We start from the raw sequence: 26,570 nt of genomic DNA, 5'->3' as shown, positions 1-26,570 counted from the left end.
AATTTGGCAATAAGGAACTCATGATCTGAGCCACAGTCAGCTCCAGGTTTTGTTTTTGCTGACTGTATGGAGCTTCTCCATCAGTCTAATTTCCATATTGACCATCTGATGTCCATGTTTAGAGCTGTCTCTTGTGTTATTAGATGATGTTCGCTATGACCAGTGCATTGCTTGGCAAAACTCTGTTAGACTTTGCTTGTCTTCATTTTGTACTTCAAGGCCAAACGTGCCTGTTAACTCCATGTATCTCTTGACTTCCTACTTTTGCATTCCAATCCACTATGATGAAAAGGACATCATCTTTTTTGGTGTTAGTTCTAAAAGTTCTTGTAGGTCTTCATAGAACTGTTCTGCTTCAGCTTTTTCGGCGTTAGTGGTTGGGGCATAGACTTGGATTACTATGATGTTGAAAAGTTTGTTTTGGAAATGAGCTGAGATCATTCTGTTGTTTTTGAGATTTCACTCAAGGACTGTATTTTGTACTCTTTTTTTTTTTTTTTTTTTTTTAACTGAGAGCTACTCCATTTCTTCCATATGATTTTTGCCCACAATAGTAGATATAACGGTCATCTGAATTAAACTTGCCCATTCCTGTCCATTTTAATTCATGGATTCCTGAAGTGTCGATGTTCACTGTTTCCATCCCCTGCTTGACCACATCCAATTTACCTTGATTCATGGACCTAATATTCCAGGGTCCTATGCACAGTCACAGAAAGCTCGCCAAAATTATCACATGGATCGCAGTCTTGTGTAACTCAGTGAAACTATGAGCCATACCATGCAGGGCCACCTAGGATGCACAGGTCATGGTGGAGAGTTCTGACAAAATGTGGTCCCCTGGAGTAGGGAATGGCAAACCACGTCAGTATTCTTGCCTCAAGAACCCCATAAACAGTATGGAAGGGCAAAAAGATTTGACACTGGAAGATGAGTCCCCCAGGTCAGTAGATGTCCAGTATGTTATTGGGAAAAAAGTGGAGAAATAGCTCCAGAAAGAATGAAGAGACAAGGCCAAAGTGGAAGTGATGCTCAGTTGTGGATGTGTCTGATGGTGAAAGTGAAGTCCAGTGTTGTAAAGATCAGTATTTCTTATACATTTATATTTCCGATAATACTTCTAGTACTTTAATGCTGGTATTAATGGTTAATGGTGTACTTGCCAGTATATGAAATATTGCAGAAGTTGTTATTTTTAAAAATTTGTTCAAATGCTCTGTATTTTGGGTGAATACCTTCTTTGATCAAAAGTTATTGAGTGTTTTAAAATTCCCACGTTAGGGGCTTTTTCCCTGTAGTTTTGTTATTTGTTTTCTAGTTTTACTATATTGTGATCAGAGGATATTATCTTCACTGTTTGTTTTAGTTTATTAAGATTTTCTTTTTGTATAATATGTAGTCATTTGGGGCAAGTGTTTTGTATTTGTATTCAGTTTGAAAGGTCTTTTATGTCCGTCTTTTTTCTTACTCTGTTTGTCATGGACTGAGGTGAGTTAAAGTCCGCTACTGCTGGTATTCCTGTTTTCGTCTGTCTGTCTGTGCTTTATGCCTTGGGCATGCTGGCGCTGTGTCTGCCACGCCTAGCTGTAATTGCTGTGCCATTTCACCTCTTACTGCTCTAATGGTCCTGTCTCCCCTCACGCTTTTCTCATACTCAACCTTGTCTGATGTTAAGATTGTAATTCTTTATTTCTTTTAGTTTGTATTTGCCTGATAAATGTTTTCTTGTCCTATTACTTTCACCTTTTGTCTTTTTGTTTTGAATATGCTTCTTGTATACAGTGCAGGGTTAATTTCAGTCAGGATCCAATCTTTCCTTTTATTGTGTTGGTTTATTTCAGTTACATGTGTTAATAGGCTAGTTTTAGTTCTGTCATTATAATTTTATGTACTCTGTTTTTCTGGCTCTTTAAAAATGTTCCACCAAATGGCCAGTTTTCCTTTGTTTCATATGCTTCTTCTTCTACTTAGGAAGAACCATTGTTCTTTTTTTAGAGATCACTTTCATAAATACAATTGTATAGTATTTTTTAGATATTTTTAGACACTTAATTTCTTTTTATGAGCAATGATGAAATTAAATATATTTCCTTTCTCCTTTCTTAGCTCCATTTCCCAATTTTATCTCTTTATCTTAATCTTTACATTAATATATTTATACTTCTGTTATTTGCCTTGTCAACTTCAAATGATACTTTTTTGTACCCAATTATTAGACAGTAATTAACTTTTAATTTTTAGGTATATAATTTGCATGTCATAATCCCACTTTTGTTTTAATCTTGTAGTTAAGTAGATTCACTTCTAACTGCCAGTCCTTCTGCTTAAGCTTTTCCAGGCATGTCTTGATTAGTTGAGGTTTATCCTCATATAAATCCTCTGAGAAGAGTCATGGGAAACAGTTCACTAGACTTCTTGTTTAACATTGCTTATCTGTGTTGTTTTTGAGTAACAGTTTTTCAACTGGATATAAAATCTTTGGGTTACGCTTCCTTTACTTGAGGATATTATAAACATTCTTCTAGCCTTACAATGTAAGGTGCTACTCTGGAGAAGTCCAAGACCAACCTGATTTCACCTCTTTCTTAGAGTTGACATTCTTTTTACCAAGGTGCGTAAAGAATTCCACTTTTTATGACAAAAATACAGTAGAGTATATATTAAATAGCATTGATTTTTCATGATTAGTTTTTTCTAGGATTCAGTATGCCCTTAAGTATATAGAGTCAGATCTAGTTTTGTTTCTGTGATGTTTTCTTGAATTTTATTTTTTACTATAGGTATGTGATGGGATCTCCTTTTTTTTGTCTTTCAAAGTGAATTATTAAAGCTTTTTTCGTCTTCTGTAATTATTAAAGCTATTTTCATTTCCAGTTTATTCTCACTTTTGACCCCTTGTGTTCCTGTGATATCAGGAATGTCATTTTTTTCTTGTGCTCCATTTTTTTCTGGTTTCAACTTCTTTTTGTAGTAGGTTTTTTCCCTCTTTTTCATTTTCATTCCTCAACTGTTATATCTTGACATGTGTTCTAGGACAGTTGCTTCCCTATCTTTCCCTGTTTTTTTTTTTTTTTTTTTAATTCATGGTAAATACGTTGATTTTTTGAAGCTAGATAAATATTACACAATGTACCGTTCAGCACACATATGTTTACAGTATAGCTGGTGGTTCTTCCTAGTCTTCTCTGGATTGGTCGAGTTCCTTCCCTTTCTTCCAAATTAATTCAGAACTTTCACTATAAATCTTTCATTCTTTGTTGCTTACCTTACTTTAATATATATATATATTTCAACATATACTTCTGTTTTATTCTATCAAAATTAGTAGTTTTCTTTGTGCTCATCCACCTAATATATTTTTCTTGCTCACTTTCCTGTCTCCTACTCACCTTCCCCTCTATCTCCAACTCTTGGCTATTATGAAGTAATTTTGACTTTGATCCTATATTACATATTAAATTTGCACTGGCAGGATCTTGCTTCTGTTTCAAAATGCTTTGTTATGTTGCAGTTTCAATCACAGTGTTATCTGTTTAAATTTTACTTCTACATATTTCACTGCTCACTGCTGTTTTTTGTACTCTTTAATTTTCTCTTTGTGTATATTGAGGGTTTTCTTCTTATTTTAATTTTCTTTTTCATTAAAAGCATTTTTGTGAATAATTTCCGTAGACTAACATGGATGATATACTTAGTGAGCTGTTGGGTTCCCAGGTGTTTCTTGTTTCCTGTCATGTATGATTACTGTCTTAGCTAAATATAGGATATATTAATTGTTTTCCCCTTTAAGTTTATAAAATTGTGGTCTTCTCTTATTCCCAGTATTACAGATGTGAGGTCTTGCTGGGTCTCATTGTTCTTTCATCTTAATTTGCCTGTTCTTTCCATTTGGAAGCTTACAGATTAATTTCTTTTTTTTGAAGGTTTAAAATTCTCTCTTTGTTCCCAGGATGCATCTATCTAAGTGTTTTTTCACTCTACTCCCATCTCTAATTGAGACTTTATAAGACTTTTCAGTCTAGAAATGCAGATTTTTAGTCAGCTCGGGGATTATTTTCTTCTAGTATTTCTTTGATTATTATTTCTTTCTCTGTTCCTTTTTCTCTTCCTGTGATTCCTGTAATTTCAGTATAAGAGCTCCTGGATTTATCCTCTGTTTCTTATGTCTTTGTTAATGATTTTTGTTTTTTATTTACATGATATTTATTCTAGACTACTGACTTAGTTTTCTGCATTGACCCATTTCCCTTCCTCTGAAGTATTAATGCTTCTAGGAATTTCTTCTTGTAAAGTCATCACCTCCCTTACTTCCATTTACTCGTTTGTTCTGAGTTTATGAGAAGTGTCTCTTTCATTTTTTTAGCTTGGTTCACCTTCATTCACACTGTTGTGTGTACTTAGTTTCTGAATTTTCTCTGTTGTATAATGTTAGCACAGATACAGATCACACTTACTTGTTTCTCAAATAGAAGAGGATAGAATGCAAGATACTCTTCTCTTGTGAATCTTGTGGTCATAAGCTTGGTGCACACTAGCCCTTTTTGTTTAAAACTGTGAGGGAAAAAGTTTCCCAATTCTTGGGTGCAGAGGGAGTTCTAGCCTCAGCCCAACTCAGTAGCTTCTTTCTTTGAGTAGTACTTTCACCATCAGAGCAGCCTCCGCCCCTTGTTCTAATAGGATTCACTCAGGTACTGAAGTTGCCTTGGGCAGCTGAAGGATTGGTGAAATTTGAGCAGAAAGAAAGAAACCTCTTTCAGTATCAGTGTGTTTCCCCTCTCCTTAAAACAATTTTTTGAAGAAAGCATTTTACATTTGCCCTTTCTTGATTTTCATGAGGTTTCATTACATGAATTTTCAGATGAATCTAGATTTAGTTTCTCCAGGGTTTTTCTCACAGGGCTTTTTTTGTTCTTTTAAAAGTAATTTAGTTGCAATATTTAGTCATTTAGTAGCAGAATATAAGGGGATCCAGAAAAACTCTGAGTTGTTAGTATTGCCTGACTGTTATTGTGAGAAATACTGGTTCTCACCTTCCTTTTTCCTCCAGGTATGTGTGAGTTTCACACTTTGCTTTATTATCTTGGTGGAGTGGACATTTAAAATCTCTCTCCTGTGTATGCATAGTACTTAATAACTCTCTACCCATAATTTTAATCAACTTATTATTATTTATTGGCAAACTCTGCATGTATTAGTGCTTCCTGGTTGATTGGCTGATAGGAACCACTTGGATAAAGAAGTCAGTACACTTAAAAAAAAAAAAAGGTCTGAGCTCAGCTGAGTCACCAGACTGCAAACTAAGTGCCCAAGTCACCGAAAGTCCAGCCCTCTGACTTTGCGGTGTTCTCTCTCTCCATTGGTTCATTTGTCGCTTGGTGCTTGCTTTAGTCTTCTGAGCTCTTCTGTTTTCTTAGCTGTTCAAAAAACATTTTTCAAGCAGTAACTGTGCAAAACACCATGCTAAGTGCTGGAGTAAGCAGAATCTACAAGGTTCCCTTCCTCATGGAATTATATTATTGTTTCTTGAATACAGAGATTGCAAAGTATTGGCCACATCTGGCTCAGACTCTATTTTTGTTTGTTTGTATCAAAAATGTTGGGCCAATGAAAAAATAAATGAAAACAAGAAAACCAAGGAACTTCCCTGGCAGTCTAGTGATTAAGACTCCACCTTCTAATTCCTTCCTCCTCATATACTCAGGAGGAAGCAGAAGGGAAGGAGCATCACACTCCAGCTTCAGTTAATAAAAGCAGTACGTACACATACACATTGTAACACTCATTCTCAAATTCATTCTAACAGAATGATAGGTAGACTCCTACGTCATAAATCGATAATAGTTTTGACATAATATGTTTGTTAAATGCCATTTGAGGTGACATTTTTCAGTTTCAATATGATAGTAAATGGAATTTTGTTTAATTTAGCCAATATTTAGAGTTAAGCATTTTTACATTAGCTCTTCAATTTTTAATTATCAATATTAAAGAGTGTGTGAGATATAGCTATTAAGACTTACAATTTATTTGAAGAAAACGAAGTTCAAATAATTTTGTGTGTTGTCCAAAGTTCAGGTCTTCCACTTACGTTCTCATTAGATCTCCATAATACTCTTAAGAGACGGGTCTAGCAGGTTTCATCATTTCTTTCAACTGGAGATAACAAGCTCAGAGGAAGAGTCCCTTCTCAGTAGTCCTATAGCTAGTATTCAAAACATACCTGCTCCTTGCCAGGTACAATTCTAGACATTTAACAGGTATTTTTTTAATTCTTACCACTGCCCTGTGAAGTGGGTGGTGGTGTCCCCATTATGTACCTAGATCTGTTGCAGCGTTGGAATTTTATCTTATTTTATTCCTACCACTGCCCTGTGAAGTAGGTATTATTATCCCCATTACTCCTAGATCCATTGCAGAGTTGGGATTTGAACCTAGAACTGTCTATAACATCTTTTTTTTTAATTTGCTACATTGTATTACCCAGGTTGTTTGACTTTGGTTATTGCCATTAAAGCCTACTTTATAATTGAATACATTAATATAATTTAAAAGTATACAATCATAAGTTAAGTCTGAAAATCAGCTTTTTTTTTTTTAGGACTGATGTTTTTCTCTTTGCATTGATTCAAAGCAAAAACAAACTTGAAACTTTAGTTCAAAGTGTATTTTATTCTATTTTTATATATTCAGTTTTTTTTTTTTCTTTTCTGTGTTTTTTCCCCCCTTTTTAATGTGAACAACTCATTTATATGATCTGAAGAGAAACCAGGGTATTAATGTGGACAACTCATTTAAGTAAACATTAATTTAGAGGTAGCAAATCAGCGATTTGTGATAGGGAGAGAGTAAAGGAAAGTCATCTTAATTTGATATGAAGGTTGGGAAGTAATTTGGTAACTTAGAAATTTCTTAGATGACTTGTAAAACTTCTTATACTTATTAGGTGTCTGGTTTTATAGAATACTTAATCCTGAGCTTTTTCTTAGGCAAGTTAGAAACAAAAATGCCCAAGAAAACTGAATCTATAAGTATTTAATTAGTGTTGTTTTTGTCTATTTCACTTTTTAGAGTATATAGTTTGGGTTCTGTTTTATTTTGCTAATATATTGTTGGAGAAGGATCCAAATGTCCATTTTCAGAAAATCCCGAGAGTATACATTTTTCCAAGTCATCAGAAGAGTTGCAGATTCTGTCTCTTGAAGAATAGTCTTAATTTTAAAGTAAGTTTCTAACAATGCAAATGAAAAACGACTAGGTGTTTAGTCATTTCTCAATTATTTTTAAAGAAGGCACTTATGCAGTAAATGTCAATGGCATCTAGGCAGAGGAAGCCAGCAATTGCTCCTTGAACCAGAAAAATAAATTTCTAAGAAGGATAAAAGTTGATCCTGACCACAAAGTTTGAGTTTTAGACAGTTTAGTGAAGGTTATTCCCATGTTTTTAGTGATATATTAATTTTACACTGAAAATGGCTGTTTCCCTTTGTTAAATATAATTTCTAATTCCCTTTATGGTATTTGAATACAGTAACAGCTCATGGATCTGTAATCTAGAATGTTAATGTTAACGTCTTCAAACTCCATTAGATATAACTTTATATCTGAAAGTACTTATTAATAAACCCTGTGAGCCCCAGTTTTTCATTCTTTGAGTAATTGCTTCTTACTAATGTTGTGAATTTTTTTAATTCTTGATTTTTCTAGGGATTATTTCACATTTCAGCTGCTTTTGTTTTCTACTGCTATCATTGAGGGTTCAAGAACAAAAAATAAGTCTTCAGGTAAAATGCCTGATCCATAATAGTGCTTGGCATTGTATTTTGCTGGAAAGATCATATATACCTTTGGATGCTTGATCTGAAAATAAAGTTGTGATGATTATGACTTTTTCGCATGGAGTTTTGTTGGCTGGCTCTAACAAATTTGGTCTTATTTGTTGTTTTTTCTCCCCCTCCCCCAAAGGATTTTGGCTGTGTGCTTTTTTTCATGTTGTCTTGATCTGCAATAACTATATGGATATGTGCTTGTACTTGCTACATATTTTAATTTTGCATATTTGGCTGCTTGAATTTTAAGTAATTTCTTTGGGCAATGCAAAAATTAAGAGCTTGAGGCTTAAGTAAAATAACAATTTACAGAAATCTTTAGTTTATAAATGTATGTTCCTTATCTACTATATTAAAATATATAGGTTTCGTATTTTGCACTGGCCACATTTAAAGTCCTATTTTCAGGCCATATGTGGCTAGTAGCTACTGTTTTGGACAGCGTAGATAAAAGACTATTTCTGTCATCATAGAAAGTTATATTGGACAGAGCTGTTCTTCTATTCTGTAAAGAAAGTAAAATGTGAGCTCATTTCTTTTAACAGTTTTTATGGCAGTTTATTAATTCCAGAAGACAAAGCATGTGATCAGTCTTGAGCATGCTTCCTCTAATCTAAATAGGTAGCCACACTAATCTTTAGTACTTCAAACCTAAAGTTGTCTAAAATAGTTTCCTTCTGTATTTATACTCTTAAAGTGAAATTGTTTCTTGTACCAAAATTGATGAAGTTGTAAAAAGGCCAAAAAGCCTAAATTTGAATCCTGACCTCAGGACTTAACTAGTTTAGTAACTTCTGGTAAATTAATTTATTTGAGCCTCATCTGTAAAATGGAGGTAATTTTAGGTACGTAGTAGGATTAATAAAAAACTTAAATATGTCTAAAAGCATGTAATAAAGTGGACATTTATAGTACTTTCAAATATAGAATGAAGCCAAGACATTTAAAAATTAATTAGGCAATATTGTTTGTATGGAGTTGTTCCCAGCCTGGAGTTATAAAAGGTCTCTAGAAATGACTAGGTCTAGAGTATCTGGTAGAAGTGTCTGTTGGCCATGGGATTATTTATGACATTTTATAAAATTGAAACAACTAGGATACCAGAATGGGGAGAAAAAGAAAAACGACCAACTTTGTTTTTGGAGAAGTCCATTAAGTTTTTTCTGATAATATTTTATACAGTGTTTTTATAGCTTAAAATTTTTATATAAGATTCTTTAAAGCTTCATCTCTATAATATTTTGGATATCCAAAAGGAAACTCAAAGTTGACTAACATTTTGGAGGTTATGTACCTAATAGTGAGAATAGAAATTCATATTATTTGCAACTTTAAGTCTTAACGTTCTTTCTACCTCAACATGGTGTTTCCTTGATAGCAGTTGTTTTTCTGAAGCAGTTGTATATTGCAGAATCTCTAGGGATGGGGCCCAGGTATATATAATCCTTTCTTTTTCCCCCTGTGTTGAGACAGAATACAAACCCAAGTAATTTTGGTGCCCACTTCTTGATAAAAATCATTGCTGTCTTCCCAGTTTAATTCTTCTTTTCCTGTATGAGCATTTCTAAATTAATGCACAGACCATGTGAATAAATCAAAGAATTTGACTGATAAGCAGTACACTGACTCTAGATGTTAGGTTGGACATCGACAACACTTTTTGAAAAAGCAACATAAATTTAGTTTCATGTTCACAATCTTGAGTATCTCTCCCCTGATCAGTGCTGTGAGGAAGGGGATTACACAAGCAAACCATGGTAGTTAAAGTCTGTGTTCCCTTCTCTGCTTTTCTCATTTTAATTTTGGTTGGTTAGTTGTCTGCCCTTAAGATATTCTAGTCCTAAAACACTGATTCCTTATTTTTTGAGATGGTTTTTTCATGAATGTTTTGACTGGTTAAAGACTTTTAATAATCTTTTCCCAGCTTTCTTAAAGGCACTTCAGTGTCCTGGTTTTAGTAGTATTTCTAGGCTCTCCGTTAACTCTGCATGTATCTCATTGCTAAGCTGAAAAATTCTCTTTTAATGAAAATAGAATGTCATAATGGGGTAGGAGCGGGGAATACTGTAGAAAACCTTCAGACGTTGCATCGTGAATTTTCAAAAATAAAAAATGCCTTCAAATATATAAAGACAGATTCTATTGGAAATGAGTCTTTCAAATGTGAAAATTAAGTATTTGTTACTTGAGGCAATAACTGTGAGGTTTTGCAGTGAGAGTGAACTCAGAGTGACTTACCAAAATGCAGTTGAGCAGTGGCTGTAGTATGTTAACACCTTTTAATTTTCTGAGCAGGTATCATTTCATTAGAAGCCATTTACATTGGATATTGGGCTGCTTCTGCATTGAAATTAACGTGTTTGGAATGTTCTTGTATGTACAGGTATACCTTTCTTAACACAGAGAATATAGTTCTGCATATTTTTTATTACTTGGGCTTAGAGACCTTCTGATTAAAATGACTGATGTTAATATGTCATTCTAGATTAAAGTAAAAAGATTTTTTTAACTTAGTAACTGCAAAGCATGTCATCATATTCTTAAAATATATATTATTCTGTCAGTTATATGAATATTGGATTTGTCTTTGCTGTACTATAAATTTTCTTGTAAGCAGGAGAGCCAAGGCCTTTTAAGATACTAAAATTTTCCCAACTCAAAGATTTTTAACACCTGTTGCAATTAGAGTTGGTAGTCATAAGTCCGCATAAAAGTATTGTAAGACATTTATATTTGTGTGAACAATGAGTTCGGAAGCTTGCAGCTAGTGGATTTCTACTTACTTTTATTTGGTGCTGAGAATATGTTACAGAGATTTAGACGGAAAACGGCAATACATTTTGCTTTTTAAAAGCTGGTCTAATTTATGTTAATTGAGTTTTTGGTTCATTTATACTTAAATCTAGATGTGTTGTTAATGTATTCTAGAAGGTAGAAAATTTTACAGCCTAGTCCATCAACTAAGGCATACTTTTTAAAAATTGTGAAGTTCTGAAAAAGATGTATCTTAAAATTGATTTATGTCACAGTTTAGTGGGAGCATTTTTTACTCAGTGAAATATAAAACCCATTTTATATAATGTCATATAAGACATTTTATGTAATGTCTTAGGCTTGATAAAAAGAAATGGTTAATTTTTTGTAGTTAGTTGTGAGACGTAGATTCATTTTACTATGTGGTTATCCCTGTGGTGGTGGAAAAAAATCTTAAGTGGTGAGAATATACATTCATTTGGAATTATACAATTGTACAGTGATCTTCTAGTGTTTCCTTCAGATCTTTTTCTCTTTGTTTTCATTGCTGTCATCCTCATATCAAATGGCAAAACTAAAAAACTTAGTAACAAGTTTGATATCCTTTTACTCAAGGGAAAACAGTCTGTAGACTGGGGTCTACAATGCCTAGCAAGCACCTCAGGGAGTTTAGGGTAAAAGTGACTTTTATGGGGTCTTACAAGAGGCACTGCAGGAACAGGACGTGATTGGCTAGAAAGATGGGCGTTTCCTTAGAAAACTAGAAGGTTGTATTTTCTGGGACAAAGTAGGCTAGCTAAAGCTGAATTGGACAACTGTGGTTGATATTGGGTTTCTTGAGAGTGGGATAATTTCTATAGTGCAGGCTGACTTAACGTATAGGTTTGTGATGTCGTCTGAGCCACTGGGATGACTTTTGTGAGTTCCAATATAGCAGTTAACACTAGTTGGGTGCTTTACATTAAACTGGTTCCCTGTTTGTGGAAGGCTATTCAGAACAATAAAGGAAAAACAGAGATCAAGAAGAAGAGAAAAGAATTGGGGTTGCAGTTGAGGACAGGGTAGTGGTTGGGACTTCCAGGATCAAGAAAGAAAATTGAGAAGACTCTTGTTCAGTTGCCACGTTGTGTCCGACTCTTAGAAACCCCGTGACCTGTAGCATACCAGGCTCCTCTGTCCTCCACTATCTCCCAGAGTTTGCGCATATTCGTGTCTGTTGAGTCAGTGATGCCATCCAACCATCTCATCCTCTGCCACCCCTTTCTCCTTTTGCCTTCAGTCTTTCCCAGCATCAGGGTCTTTTCCACTGAGTCAACTCTCACATCAGGTGGCTGAAGTATTGGAGCTTCAGTATCAGTCCTTCCAGTGAATATTCAGGACTGATTTCCTTTAGGATGGACTGGTTTGATCTTGCAGTCCAAGGGACTCTCAAGAGTCTTCTCCAGCACCACAGTTCAGAAGCATCAGTTCTTCAGTGCTTAGCCTTCTTTATGGTCCAGCTGTCACATCTGTGCATGACTACTGGAAAAGCCATAGCTTTGATTGTATGGACCTTAGTTGGCAAAGTGATGTCTCTGCTCTTTAATACATGGTCTAGTTTTGTCATACCTTTGGGCTTCTCTGATGGCTCAGATGGTGAAGAGTCTGCCTGCAGTGCAGGAGACCTGACTTCGATCCCTGAGTTGGGAAGATCTCCTGGAGAAGGAAATGGCAACCCACTCCAGTTCTCTTGCCTGGAGAGTCCCATGGACAGAGAAGCCTGGCGGGCTACAGTCCATGGGGTCGCCAAAGAGTCAGACAGGACTGAGCAACTGACACTTTTACTTTCACTTTTCTTCCAAAGAGCAAGCATCTTTTATTTTCATGACTGCAGTCACCATCAGCAGTGATTGTAGAACCCAAGAAAATAAAATCCGTCACTGCTTCCTCTTTTTCCTCTTTTATTTGCCATGAAGTGATAGGAACAGATGCCATGGTTTTAGTTCTTTTAGTGTTGAGTTTTAAGCCCGCTTTTTCACTCTTCTCTTTCACCCTCAAGAGGCTCTTTATTTCCTCTTCACTTTGTGCCATTAGAGTGATATCATGTGCATATCTGAGGTTGTTGATATTTCTCCCACAGTCTTGATCCCAGCTTGTGCTTATTCAGCCTGGCATCTTGCATGATGTACTCTGCATATGTTAAAATAGGCAGGGTGATAGCATACAGCCTTGACATAGTCCTTTTCCAATTTTGAACCAGTGAGTTGTTCCATAACGGTTCTGACTGTTGCTTCTTGACCTACACACAGATTTCTCCGGAGACAGGTAAGGTGGACTGGTATTCCCATCTTTTTAATAATTTGTGCAGTTTTTGTGATCCACACAGTCAAAAGCTTTAGCGTAGTCAGTGAAGCAGAAGTAAATGTTTTTCTGGAACTCCTGAATATCTGGAAGTTCTCAGTTCACATACTGCTGAAGCCTAGCTTGAAGGATTTTGAGCATAACCTTGCTTGCGTATGAAATGAGCTAAATTGCATGGTAGTTTGAACATTCTTTGGCCTTGGAATGTAAACTGACACTTTCCCAGCCCTGTGGCCACCGCTGAGTTTTCCAAATTTGCTGACATATTGAATGCAGCACTTTCACAACATCATCTTTTAGGACTTTAAATAGCTCAACTGGAATTCTATCACCTCCACTAAATTTGTTTGTAGTAGTGCTTCCTAAAGGCTCACTTGATGTCACACTCCAGTATGTCCAGCTCTAGGTGAGTGACCACACCATCGTAGTTATTCAGGTCATTAAGACCTTTTTTATATCGTTCTTCTCTGTATTCTTGCCACCTCTTCTTAATCTCTTAGGTCCCTGCATCTGTTAGGTCCTTGCCGTTTCTGTCCATTGCATGAAATGTTCCCTTGTTATCGCCAGTTTTCTTGAAGAGATCTCTAGTCTTTCCCATTCTATTATTTTCTTCTGTTTCTTTGCATTGTTCATGTAAGGAGGCCTTCTTATCTCTCCTTGCTATTGTCTGAAACTCGGCATTCAGTTGGGTATATCTTTCCCTTTCTCCCTTACTTTTCACTTTTCTTCTTTCCTAAGCTGTTTGTAAAGTCTCCTCAGACAACCATTTTGCCTTCTTGCATTTCTTTTTCTTTGGGATCGTTTTGGTCACCCCCTTCTGTACAATGTTACAAACCTCTGTCCATAGTTCTTCAGTCACTGTCTACTGGATCTAATCCCTTGAATCTGTTTGTCACTTCCATTGTATAACCATAAGGGATTTGATGTTTGTCATATTTGAATGACAGTGGTTTTCCCACTTTCTTCAATTTAAGTCTGAATTTTGCAATAAGAAGCTCATGATCTGAGCCACGGTCAGCTCCATTTTGTTTTAGCTGACTGTAAAGTGCTTTTCCGTCTTTGACTGCAAAGAACATAGTCTGATTTCGGTATTGACAAATCAGTGATGTCCATGTGTAGAATCATCTCTTCTGTTGTTGAAGAAGGGTATTTGTTATGACCAGCGTGTTCTCTTGACAAAACTGTTAGTCTTTGCGTGGTTTCGTTTTGTCCTCCAAGGCCAAACATGCCTGTTGTTCTGGATTTCTCTTGACTTAATATATTTGCATTCCAATCCCTGATGGCTTTGAAAAGGACATCTTTTTTGGGGTGTTAGTTCCAGAAGGTGGTGTGTAGGTCTTTATAGGTGGGTGTTAATAAGCATTTTTCCCTTTACCCAGTTCTTGCCGAAAACTTTTTCTGGTTAAATCTTTGATGTAATGTGTTAGCTTGTGAGATACACGATAGTTAGCTAAAATTGCCTCTGTCATATTCACTAAATTCTGAGAGCATATACCTTCTTACCAAGGCCTTTCCTTTCGCTGTGGAAGTTGCCCTGTTACCCTCTCTAGCCTAATGGGTAAATCATCTGCTGGTACCTTCCTTTCTACAGACCAAATAGAGCTATATTTCCTCTTAATGTGCTGTCTCAAAATGAATCACTAAAGGGGAAACTATTTATAGAATGGATTTTTCTAAAAGGAACTATTAGGAAACTTACCTGCATTGGTCTGTGTTTAAGCATTTAGGGAGAGATTAATGCAGCTTTTCCCTTTTAGCTTGTTTGATTATTTCCAAAGCAGTAATTTATCTATTTGTGATATAAATTTATATTGCATGTTCCTGCTTTTTGCTTTGTGTTCTCTAAACTTATTAAGTTTCTCCATATTCTAAAGTAATGGCATGTTTTAGTTATTCCTTGTTTAAAAAGAGTCACAAAGCATATACTAATGTACTTTTAGGCAGGATCCTTTTAAAAATTAAAATTTTAATGCTAAAATATAATTTAAATTCTCAGTATAAGACATAAATTGAGAAAACCTTGGTGGGTTTTTTGTTTGTTTGCTTTTCTTTTTTTTCAAAAGGAAATTTTGCTTTATAAAGGGTTTCACCACAGTAGTATTTGTGTTTAAAATATCCTGCAGGGCCTTTTGCAAGTGAGTCTAATTGGTGTCTGGGATTAAGAGTTGTTGAGCCCAGTGTCTGAAATCCTCGTTTCCAAAAGACCCTTTCCGAATCTACACAGAAGCTTTGATCTCCCTTGTTTTGTATGTTCTTGAATTAAGCATATTTTTTTAAAGCCCTGTATTCAAGATGATTTCTTTAACTTATGCAGTTTTGTTACTTCAGAATTTTAAAAATTATAATAGTATTTTAATGTCTTTTCTGCCACGTTATAGTCTCTGTACTTTTTTGACCTAGCTTGGTGGTGGTTTAGTCTCTCGGTTGTGTCCAACTGTTTGTAACCCCATAGACTGTAGCCCATCAGGCTCCTCTCCTTTGTCCTTGGGATTTCCCAGGCAAGAAGACTGGAGTGGGTTGCCGTTTCTTTCTCTAGGGGATCTCCTGTATTGCAGGCAGTCTCCTGCTTTGCAGTCAGATTCCTTATTGACTGAACCACCAGGGAAGGATCTTTGGGCACGAGATTAATATTGGTTAGTAGGATGAATTCTAAATTACAAATAATGGACTTACTGATAAAATTTTATAGCAAAGTTGTTTGCGAGTTGGAAGATTGTATACTGTTTGTATTAACTGTAATGCCTCAGTGAAATCTAAATGAAATTGAGAGACACTGTAAGTAAAGGTAAACATTGTTTACTGATTTATGAATAGTATTTCGAATATAGGTGGTGAATTTTATGTGCTTCTGACAAAAATATGCCAGACACCACTCTTTATAAGTTAGCATTCACATAATTCTTTCAGTTCTGTTGTCCTAAATGCATTTTCTTTTTTCTCAGAGGATGTACTGAGTAAAGATGCTGGGGAATGTGCAATATGCCTTGAAGAACTGCAGCAGGGAGATACTATAGCACGACTGCCTTGTCTGTGCATATATCATAAAGGGTGAGTTTATTTTTATGTTAGCCAAATTGATATTAGACTAAAAGACCTTTCTCAAAGTTTCAAATTTTGTAGTTAGGGCTGAAAGGTTTCTTCTTCATCGAAACTCCTCCCCTCCCCCAAAAAAGGCCTTTTTTTTCCCTGTTGGGAATAAAAATCTGTTTGCATCTTAAAGTCTACCATTTGTTAAGCATTTACTATAACCCAGGTATTGTCCATAGCTTCCTGAATAGGTTATCTTATGTAAGCCTTACAACAGTCTTGTACAGTTGAGGAAATAAGCTGGGGGGCATGGTCACATGGCTAGTAATAAATGAAAGAACTGAGATTCCAGCCATGTCTCTTTGACTCCAGAGCCCATCCGGTTTCTGATAAAGTGTTTTGGTTTTAGGGCAACAAGGAAAAATTTGATTTAAGATGATTTAAAGTAAACTACAAAAAGGACAGAAAACTATAACTTGAAAAGCAATAGTGGAAATAACTTGGAATTTTATGTAAAAGCAGAGGGTGGAGGTTGGAGAAAATAGTAAATAGTACCAAAACAAAGAGGCAAAAATAAATCCAATATCAGTAATTATAATAAATCCAAATGGTCAAACTAACCAGGTGAAAACAAATCAAGAGGTTGGAATATGCTGTTGATGAGCAGCACACTTAAACATAAAGGATACAGAACAATATGGACCTAAAGGGATAGAAGACTATATCCAGGCAAATGTTAAATAAATAAAACTGACAAAGCTAAATTAATATTGGACAAAATTAACTTTATTGAAGAAAGTATTACTAGTATTATATGATGATAATAGTATATAAAACTTCATTCTTTGTGTACCAAAGAACACAGTCTCAAAGTAAAATATGTAGAATGGTCAGAAAAAATTGAGAAATCATCATGGTAATTGGAAATTTGAATATAGTTCTTGAGTCAATTAGGCATACATATAACTAGTTAAGACCTAGAAAAATTGAGCAGTACAGTGAACAGATTTGATCTCATGAGTATGAATGGATGTATCTACACTCAGCAATTTAGAGAATACATTTTCTTTTCAGGGACATACAAAATACTGTAGAAATTGGTCATGTACTAGGCCACACGGCAGGTCTTAGTAAACCACAAAAAGCTGGTACCATACAGAAAGCTGTTCTGTTCTCTGAGCATAGTTAGATGTCAATGACAAAAGATAAATGATCTTCACACATACTCTTAAGTAACTTACAGATCAAAGAAGAAATCATAATGGAACTTCGAAAATATTCTGAATAATAGTGAAAACCTTTTCAGCATTTTTCTAGAGTGATCCTTGCAAGATTTGTGTTACTGTGGAAAGGAAGACTGGAAATCAATAGTCTTAAGTTTTTATCTGAATTAGAAAATTGATAGCAGGAAACGAAGGAAACAAAGATCAGAGAAGAAAAAAATTGAGGGAAAAAAGTACACACTAGGTTAGAGACGAACAAAGCAATAGCAAACTGCAACAGGAATAAGATTTATTGAGAATAAATCTTACAAAAAGATATTCAAGATTTTAAAACATTACTGAAAGATATTATGGAAGGTCTAAAATAAATATGTGGCATACGATTTTGTGGATGGGAAAACTCAATATCATAAAGATGTCACTTCACCCCAAATCTATGTAGTTAATACTATTTCAATCAAATCTCAACTAGTTTTTTCATGTGACTTGACAAGTTGATTCTTACATGTATATGGACGAAAGAGCAAAGGGTCAAGAATAGTCAAGACAATCGTAAAGAAGTAAGTGATGCTGGGTGGTGGTGGTGGGGGTACTTATCCTATACAGATTCACTGTAAGACTCTTAATTAATGTGGTGTGGAAAAGAATATAGACAGGTAAGTGGAAAAGAATAGAGCCCATAAACACTCATGCATATAAAATGGAGATTCAGCGTTGCATGGAGGTAAAGAACATGGCCAATACTCCAATACTTGGTCACCTGATGCGAAGAACCGACTCACTGGAAAAGGCCCTGATGCTGGGAAAGATTGAAGGCAGGAGAAGGGGGCGACAGAGGATGAGATGGTCGGATGGCATCACCAACTCGATGGACATGAGTTTGAGCAAGCTTCGGGAGTTGGTGATGGACAGGGAATCCTGGCGTGCTGCAGTCCGTGGGGTCGCAAAGAGTTGGACATGACTGAGCAACTGAACTGAAAGAACATGGACTGTTAAGAGTCAAGATTCCTAAAATTTGAATCCTAGCCCCTGTACTAATTCATTGTATCATCTTGGTCAAGTTACTTTCTCTGCCTTAATCTGTAAAATGAAGCACTGGTATTAACTTCATAGAGTTGTTCTGAGGTTTTAAATGAGTTATTTTTAGAAAGTGCTGGCAAATAATAGATGCTATATAAGTGATTGTTAAACCAATTTTTTCATTTATTCATGTTAAACAAAGGTGGTATTACAGTATAGTAAAGATAATAAGGAATAAACTATTCATTGAGTGGCACTGGAATCAGTTAGTTATTGACATGAAAAAATAATTGAATATTTTACTTTTGAAATAAGAATTAATTCTAGATTAACTGCCTATGGAAACTAAAGTCTAAAGTATTGGAAAGAATATAGAGAGATGTTCTTAACCTCATGGCAAGGAATTTTGGGGGCTAAGATAACCTCTCCATAAAAAGTTAAAAGAAAAGTAGAAGAATTTGACTATATTAAAATTTAAGTGTTTTTTGCATCATGATACTATGAAAAATTTAAAAACTAGAAGTCAGAATGTTTTCAGTACATATAACAAAGGTTCGATATGTAAAACATGGAAGCAGTACTATATGTTATTTTGGAATACATACACACAGTTTTAGAGTACAGGAGATTGATTTCCTGCTGGATCTTGGGAGGGGAATATAATATTTTAAATGGGTTCAAAGCAGTTTATCTAAGAAGAGGAGATTTTAAATGCTTTCTTTGTCGAGATGAACTGAAATCACATGGTTATAAAATAGGAAGTGCCCATTTTAGATCACAGAATTGTACATTAAGATGTACTGAGTATTGTTAATGCATCTGGCGTATTTTGTTGAGTTCTCAGTATTTTGTTGTTAAGAGGCATTCTGGTAAACCAGAAGTGAGTCAAACAGCAAGTTGAAAACAGTGTCGTAAGTCAAATTGGGCAGGTTTATTTAGACAGCAAAAGTCTTAATGGCAACAGAAATTATTTTAAAATATTTGTAAGAATATTGTGTGGATGGGATCTTTTACCTTCTTTCCTTTTAAATTTATCTATTGGTTTTACCTGTCAAACCAACCTGTGAGGATGGATAACTATTAATTTTGTCCTTCAGCATATTAGTCAAGCCATCTAACTTTGTGGCATATGTTAATTTGCGCTGTTAACTGAGAATGTTCAACACTTTAAAAGCAAATCTCCTTGGGTAATTTTCTAGCTGTTGGGCAAGTTACTTATCCTTCAAGGCTCAAGAGTTTATCGTTAGAACTTTCTGCATGAACTTTCTGTTCTATGTCTGTTTTATCTAGTAGAGTAGCCACTAGCCATGTGGTTGTTGAGCACTTGAAATGTGGCTAGTGCGACTAAGCAAGTGGATTTTTCTTTAATTTTGATGAATTTAAATAGCCATAGGTTGGTGGGAATGCAAACTAGTACAGCAGCTATGGAGAACAGTGTGGAGATTCCTTAAAAAACTGGAAATAGAACTGCCATATGACCCAGCAATACCACTTCTGGGCATACACACTGAGGAAACCAGATCTGAAAGAGACACGTGTACCCCAGTGTTCATCGCAGCACTGTTTATACTAGCCAGGACATGGAAGCAACCTAGATGCCCATCAGCAGATGAATGGATAAGGAAGCTATGGTACATATACACCATGGAATATTACTCAGCCGTTAAAAAGAATTCATTTGAATCAGTTCTAATGAGATGGATGAAACTGGAGCCCATTATACAGAGAGAAGTAAGCCAGGAAGATAAAGATCATTACAGTATACTAACGCATATATATGGAATTTAGAAAGATGGTAATGATAACCCTATATGCAAAACAGAAAAAGAGACACAGATGTACAGAACAGAATTTTGGACTCTGTGGGAGAAGGCGAGGGTGGGATGTTTCGAGAGAACAGCATCGAAACATGTATATTGTCTACGGTGAAACGGATCACCAGCCCAGGCTGGATGCATGAGACAAGTGCTCGGGCCTGGTGCACTGGGAAGACCCAGAGGAATCGGGTGGAGAGGGAGGTGGGAGGGGGGATCGGGATGGGGAATACTTGTAAATCCATGGCTGATTCATGTCAATATATGACAAAAACCACTACAATGTTGTAAAGTAATTAGCCTCCAACTAATAGAAGTAAATGAAAAAAATAAAAAATAAATAGCCATATGTCGCTCGTGACTTACTGCATTGAACAGTGCAGATCTATAATGATAATTATATATGCACCCTAATATTTAACTTCCTGTAAACTCTTAAGATAGTTTATAAATGGATCATGGTATATCTATTTGTATCTGGACATGTATTGTTGGAAGAAAGGGATAGAATTAAGTTTTCAATACTCCCATATATAGTCTTTTAAAATGTAATATAGTATTGTCAAGAATTAAAATTTAAAAGCTTGATCTGTGGTTGACATTTGCATAAATTTGAACAACTATTTTGAAGACAAATATCTGTCCAGATTTGACCTTTAGCTTTGAATATTGGTCAAGTGGTAGTTCTTTAGGTTCTCTTTTGGGAATGGTGGTTCTGTTTAAACCTTAAAGTACATTATAGCATAATTTTGCAAAGATTTATTTCCTTCTTAGAATAATGAGAATGTAATAAAAATATCCTTTTATTTATATATGCCAAATATCATTAAAAATATCGAATTCTTTTTCTGTAGAGATATTAATGTCAAGAAGTAAGCATTTTTATTATAACTATTATATAGATAATTAAACGTGTTTCAATTTTTCTGTTTTTTACTTTTCTAGCTGCATAGATGAATGGTTTGAAGTAAATAGATCTTGCCCTGAGCACCCTTCAGATTAAGCATCAGCCTCCTGTCTTATAGGTAATTATCCCTTTTTTTTTTTAATTGCTTTTTAAACTGTTACCTGAGTCATCCATTCTAAACCACCGTTTTTATTCATTGATTTAGTCACTGAGGTGTGTGTGTGTGTTCCAGGCATTGTATTAGGCTGCTGTATAGAAAACTCACATAAAAAGTTACAAAGAAATAAATTTTCTTGATTTCCTGAAGAGAATCATGTATTAAGTAAACTCTACAATTTTGGTACTTTTAAGGCACTTTAACTTATTTTAGTTTAATGCTTTCAAAAACCCCATGAACTACTATCCTGACCCCATTTTACCGATGAGAAACCCGAGGGTCAGAGTAATGAAGTTCCATGACATTAAGCAGCATGTTGTCCCAACAATCCACAATTATGTAGTTAGTAACAGAATCAAATTCCATACTCTTCCCCTAACTTCCCAGGTATGTTTTTTAGGTAATGCAATATATTACAGTTCTTCAGTCATAATAATTAGTTAACATTTATATTGCATTATTATATTAAAAAACAGAGACATTACTTTGCCAATAGAGGTCTGCCTAGTCAAGGCTATGGTTTTTCCAGTAGTCATGTATGGATGTGAGAGTTGGACTATAAAGAAAGCTGAGCACCGAAGAATTGATGCTTTTGAACTGTGGTGTTGAAGAAGACTTTTGAGAGTCCCTTGGACTGCAAGGAGATCCAACCAGTCCATCCTAAAGGAGGATCAGTCGTGGGTGTTCATTGGAGGGACTGATGTTGAAGCTGAAACTCCAGTACTTTGGCCACCTGGTGGGGAGAGCTGACTTATTTGAAAAGACCCTGATGCTGGGAAAGATTGAGGGCAGGAGGAGAAGGGGATGACAGAGGATGAGATGGCTGGATAGCATCACCGACGCAACGGACATGGGTTTGGGTGGACTCGGGGAGTTGGTGATGGACAGGGAGGCCTGGTGTGCTGCGGTTCATGGGGTCGCAAAGAGTCAGACACGACTGAGCAACTGCATTGATAATGTACTAGGCATTGGTCTAAGCATTTTACATCTGTTAATAACTCATCTAATTGTTGTAACAATTCTTTGAGCTCAGTACTCTTAACTACTCCCATAATGCAGGTGAGGAGACTAAGTTTTAGAGAGGGTAAGAAACTTGGCCTGTCAAGGTCACATGGCTAGTTCCTTAGTAGAGCTGGTAATTGAACCCAAAGATTGTGTTCTTTGCTATTTTGCTGTTATTAGTGAGAACATTTTCCTCAGAAAGCTGTTTTTATAGTCATTCATTCAATTTTATCTTTCATTTGTGTATCCTATCTACACAGTAGACACAAAAAAAGAGTTTTTAAACCAAATACAGAATTTGTTTTGCACTGTTGACATAGCTTATTCATGATTCTGCATTTTCTGAAAATGTGCATTGAATGAAAACCTCAAAACCTCACTTGTGTATTGCTTTTTTTAAATTTTCCATGAAGTGAATTGAATGACATCGTTTAGCTTTGAAATAAGTTAACTGCTAACTTCCTATGTTTCAAAAGCTTTTTATTTGTGTCACTTCAAAATGATATAAAGGTATAAAGTATTGTGTTTTACATGAAGGCCGAATATTTTAGCCAATCTTGAAATTGTTTGGGAAGGAGTTACTGCCTCTGTGTTCAGAGACTAAAGGTAGTCACAGAACAATCTTTTCTGAATGTGATCACAGGCAGGAAGCTAGAGCAGATAGTATCCTAAGTTCTAGTCCTGTGCTGTCCCCCTGACTTCCTTTTATTTCAGTAACTCCTGGTCTTAAATATGAAATGTTGTGATAATGAACACATTCAAGGGATTCTGTTGTTCTTAATGAGGATCACTTAATAGCAACAGATTAGAATATTAACAAAGGAGCTTTGAGGTAACTTAGTAACAGCTGTTGCAGCTGGAATGAGAGCTGCAGCCTTGAGACTCTGTATTAATTAATAGCAGTAGGGTCACACATGTGAACTGCGAAGTCCTGGCTAAACTGTCAGCTTTTGAACCTTTTTACTATGAGATAATTCAGATCATACCTTGACACATTTGAAGTATGAATTGGAATTAGATTACTGTGTAAGAGAAGGGGATGAGAGTGATATTTTGAGGATGAATGCATGTATGCTTTTATCTCACTTTGTTAAAGGGATTTTGAAGAGGAAGATGCTTTGGAATGTCTTCAGTGTCACATTACATCTGGGTCACTAAAGTAACGCTATGGCTAAAATTATAAAAGCTTTTTAAGAGAAGTACTAACACCAATGCTAATAGAATGAAATTTCGTATTTTATGGACCAAAGCAATATGTCTAAGTCTTTCACCCATAAGTAAAATTTGTCTTTTTAGTCAATAAACTTTTTTGTGTGTAAGTGGAGTTTTATGATATAAAATCTGTTATTACCTAGTATAATCAGCTAAATCTTTCTTTTCGTGTCACAGCGAGCTTATGGGATATGTGGCAACATGGCATCTCATCTTATGGGCAACATCATGTGTGTTGGTTTTAAACAGCATTTCAGTTTCCTTACCCTGTGTATCAGTGTTATCTTCTATCTTCTTTAGTTCTTTTTTTTTCCCCAATGTGGAACCTGAGTTTGGATGTGAATCAGTGGACTCTGTCTGTATGGGTCTTTTCAAATGATAAGTCATTTCTAAGAATGTATAGACATGGGATTCCTCAACTCACATTTTGTCTTTGTTCTGACTGCCTTTGTCAAATGATGAATCCTCCTATTTCTTTAACTGTCCTAGATTAAAAGTGTATGGGTTTGAAGAGGATTTGGTGTTGTTAAAACTTTTTTTTTAAAGCAACATGTACCGATATTCTTCAGCATATGAATTTAGTAGTCAGTCTAAAATACAGACACATGAATATCTGAGGTCTTGATTAGTTAGGAGATGATTTACTACTTTTAACTTGAGATTTTGGGTTACTTGGAAAGGGATTAATGAATTGTGTATATGTGTATGTGTTTGTACTTTCTCTACTCTGTTGTAGTCTTTCTTGTGGAGGGGGAAGGACTGTTTGTGGTTTGGTTTTTTTTGGTAACAATTTTAAGCTTTAATTTGTCCTTTGGTGTCCTTGATTTGTTCTTTTGCACAGAACACAGGTTTTTATCAGCTTTTTAAAATGCTAAGTGTATGAAAATTTACAGTCTAAAGAAATGTTCATGGGGAAATAGGTGTTTAATTTTTATTTGTGTTACTATTATGGACCATTGCTTAAGCTGAATGTATCTGCTTTTACACAGGTTTCCTTGACTTCAAGATGCTTGAAAAACCAAGAGGATACGATCTGTCTCTGGAAAAACAAAAACAAAAATGCAGGCACACTCAGCCAGATATCTAAGTTCTGTGAGACTCAGTAATGCAGAGATGGACAATCATATAGGAGAAAAAATCCTGCTGAAGAGAGGACAATTGCCACAGAACTCAGTGTACCAAACATGCATATAAAGGACACGCAGGGATTTTGAAAATGCTGCACATCCCTTAGTAGTCATCTACATAGGTAATACTGATGAACATTTTGTATTCAGACGCCAAAGTTAACTGATTTAAAAGTTGATTTACTTTTTATTAAGTTCTCTAGGGCTGCACAACTACTTGTGTTTGATTTGTTTTGGTTTTTAGTTTGGGGACCCTTTATTTTCCCAACATGATGTTCCTGCATTCATCAGTTCTTAAATTGAAGACCACGTAATTTACTTCTTAAAAATTAAAGTCTTAAATGTGAAACCAAGAAATGTAATCAAGCAGTAAAACATTCTCTGAATGTAGACCATGATCTCAAGTTCTTCGATTTTTTTTTTCTCCCCCAAGAGTAGAAAATAGGCTTCTACATAGGAAAGCTACAGTATGTCACTATTGTAAATTAAAGGTTTAACATTATCAGAATGCAGTCCAAAGAATAAAAAAATCAAGTTACATATAATATTCTAATTAATTAAATCTAGGATTATCTACTGAATTGCAATTTATTAAATATGTTACTTCCTTTTTAAATAAAACTGCTCAACAGGTAATCAGCAATGAATCATCTTGCAGCTATGCAACTTAAAAAAAAAATAATTACCAATTTTAAGTGCTGCCAGCTATAATAACTTTGTTTTAACGGGTATTTTTATTTGTTCTCTTCATGTAATGTGCTTTGCATCTCCAGGCAGTTTTCCTACATTTAGGTAAAATGTTTAGCAGGTTGTAATACTTTAATAACTTACAAAAAGGGTAAAACAAAATTTTCTTGAGTGGAACTTGGAATAATTTGAGGGACATTTTTATATACTTTTAAAAATCAGAATTTAATTGGGATGCCAGATTTATAGCAATTTGCATCTTTAATTTTCCAGATAGTCTGGAGTTTAGCATTTGATAAATGATTTTTTAAAGCAGACATAAAGATTTTGTTAATTTATAATTTATTAATGTGTTATTACTATAATTAAAATGTTACAGAGAGTTTTAAATTCAGTCTTGTATAGAAAGAAATGTATTAAGCAAAATTATGTGAATAAATATTCCCACAAAATACATCTGAATGGTTAAAGAATACTGGAAGAGAGCTATCAGGGCTGCAACAATGAATGTCTTTTTTTTTTTTTTAGTATCAGACATACCTATTCATAAATTTCATGTTTTTTTTTTTTGTTTTTTTTTTTTTTTTAAATTTCATGTTTTTAACATAGGGAAAATGTTATCAGAGAACAATTTAAGCAGTGCACTTTACTCGGAATAATTAAGAGTTACACAGTACTGTTTCCTTATTTTAAGCTTTCTTTAATGTATTTAAGTTTTTTTTTTTTTTTTAACTGCTGCTCTTCTTATCCTTCTCAGTTTTTTTCCCTTGTTCTGTTGCTTCTGTTTCATATTTTTTTAAAAAGGGCATGTACAGGAGCAACTGCTGCTACCCAGAAAAACTTGTGTATTATAAAAAATGTTAAAAAAGAATTTCTAATTGCTATTTGTGTGATTCTAGAGCAGATAACATTTTCCCTAAAGTTATGCTGTGAAATGCCTTTTGTTATGGTGCAGTTGATTAAGGAATCTTAAACCTCCATTGAGACAAGCTGATGGCACAGTTTCATAGGTGCTTTTTTAACCAGTTGTGGAAAATATGCTTTCCTCAAGGAAAATATTCTCCTTAAATTTTTTGTTATCATGAAATCTTAATATGAATGGCTTTTAGTTCACATTTTCAGGTTTGTCAGCTCTCTCTCCCTCTGTTGCTCTCGCGTGCATCTCTCTTTCTCTGACACACACACACACACACACACACACACACACACACACACACACACACACACACACACACACACACACACACACACACACACACACACACACACACACACACACACACCAAGAAAAACCTCTTAGAATGTGAATAATTTTTTTTTCTACTAGTATGTTGTTATGGTAAGAATTACTTTGTAGTCCATTCATAAAGGAAAAGATTTACTATAGCTGTGGTAGTTAGCTATTGATATTTTCTTGGAAGTTGATTTTCTGATATAATGTACTCATTGACTTTTAAAGTTTATTGGCCTAAAT

General features: G+C 35.0%; 1 protein-coding gene across 2 annotated transcripts in view; it reads left to right on the top strand.

Moving 5' to 3' along the window:
- Positions 1-25,552, top strand: part of ZNRF2 (zinc and ring finger 2) — an 84,390-nt gene extending 58,838 nt beyond the window's left edge. Inside the window, exons 3-5 of one of the 2 annotated variants that reach the window (XR_006334934.1) lie at positions 7,705-7,781; positions 15,863-15,968; positions 20,950-21,029. Coding sequence is in view for 1 of the 2 variants with exons in the window: in XM_043872391.1 (XP_043728326.1) it covers positions 15,863-15,968; positions 20,950-21,007 (164 nt within the window). In the remaining variant the exon portion in view is untranslated. Of the gene's footprint in view, positions 1-7,704; positions 7,782-15,862; positions 15,969-20,949; positions 21,030-24,271 lie in introns of those variants that run through there. The other variant, XM_043872391.1, reaches the window with a different exon arrangement.
- The last annotated feature ends 1,018 nt before the right edge of the window (positions 25,553-26,570 follow it).

This window comes from Cervus elaphus, chromosome 18 (assembly GCF_910594005.1).
Source record: "Cervus elaphus chromosome 18, mCerEla1.1, whole genome shotgun sequence".
NCBI lineage: Eukaryota > Metazoa > Chordata > Mammalia > Artiodactyla > Cervidae > Cervus > Cervus elaphus.
Note: the sequence above shows the minus strand (reverse complement) of the source record. Positions and strands in the feature narration are given on the sequence as shown.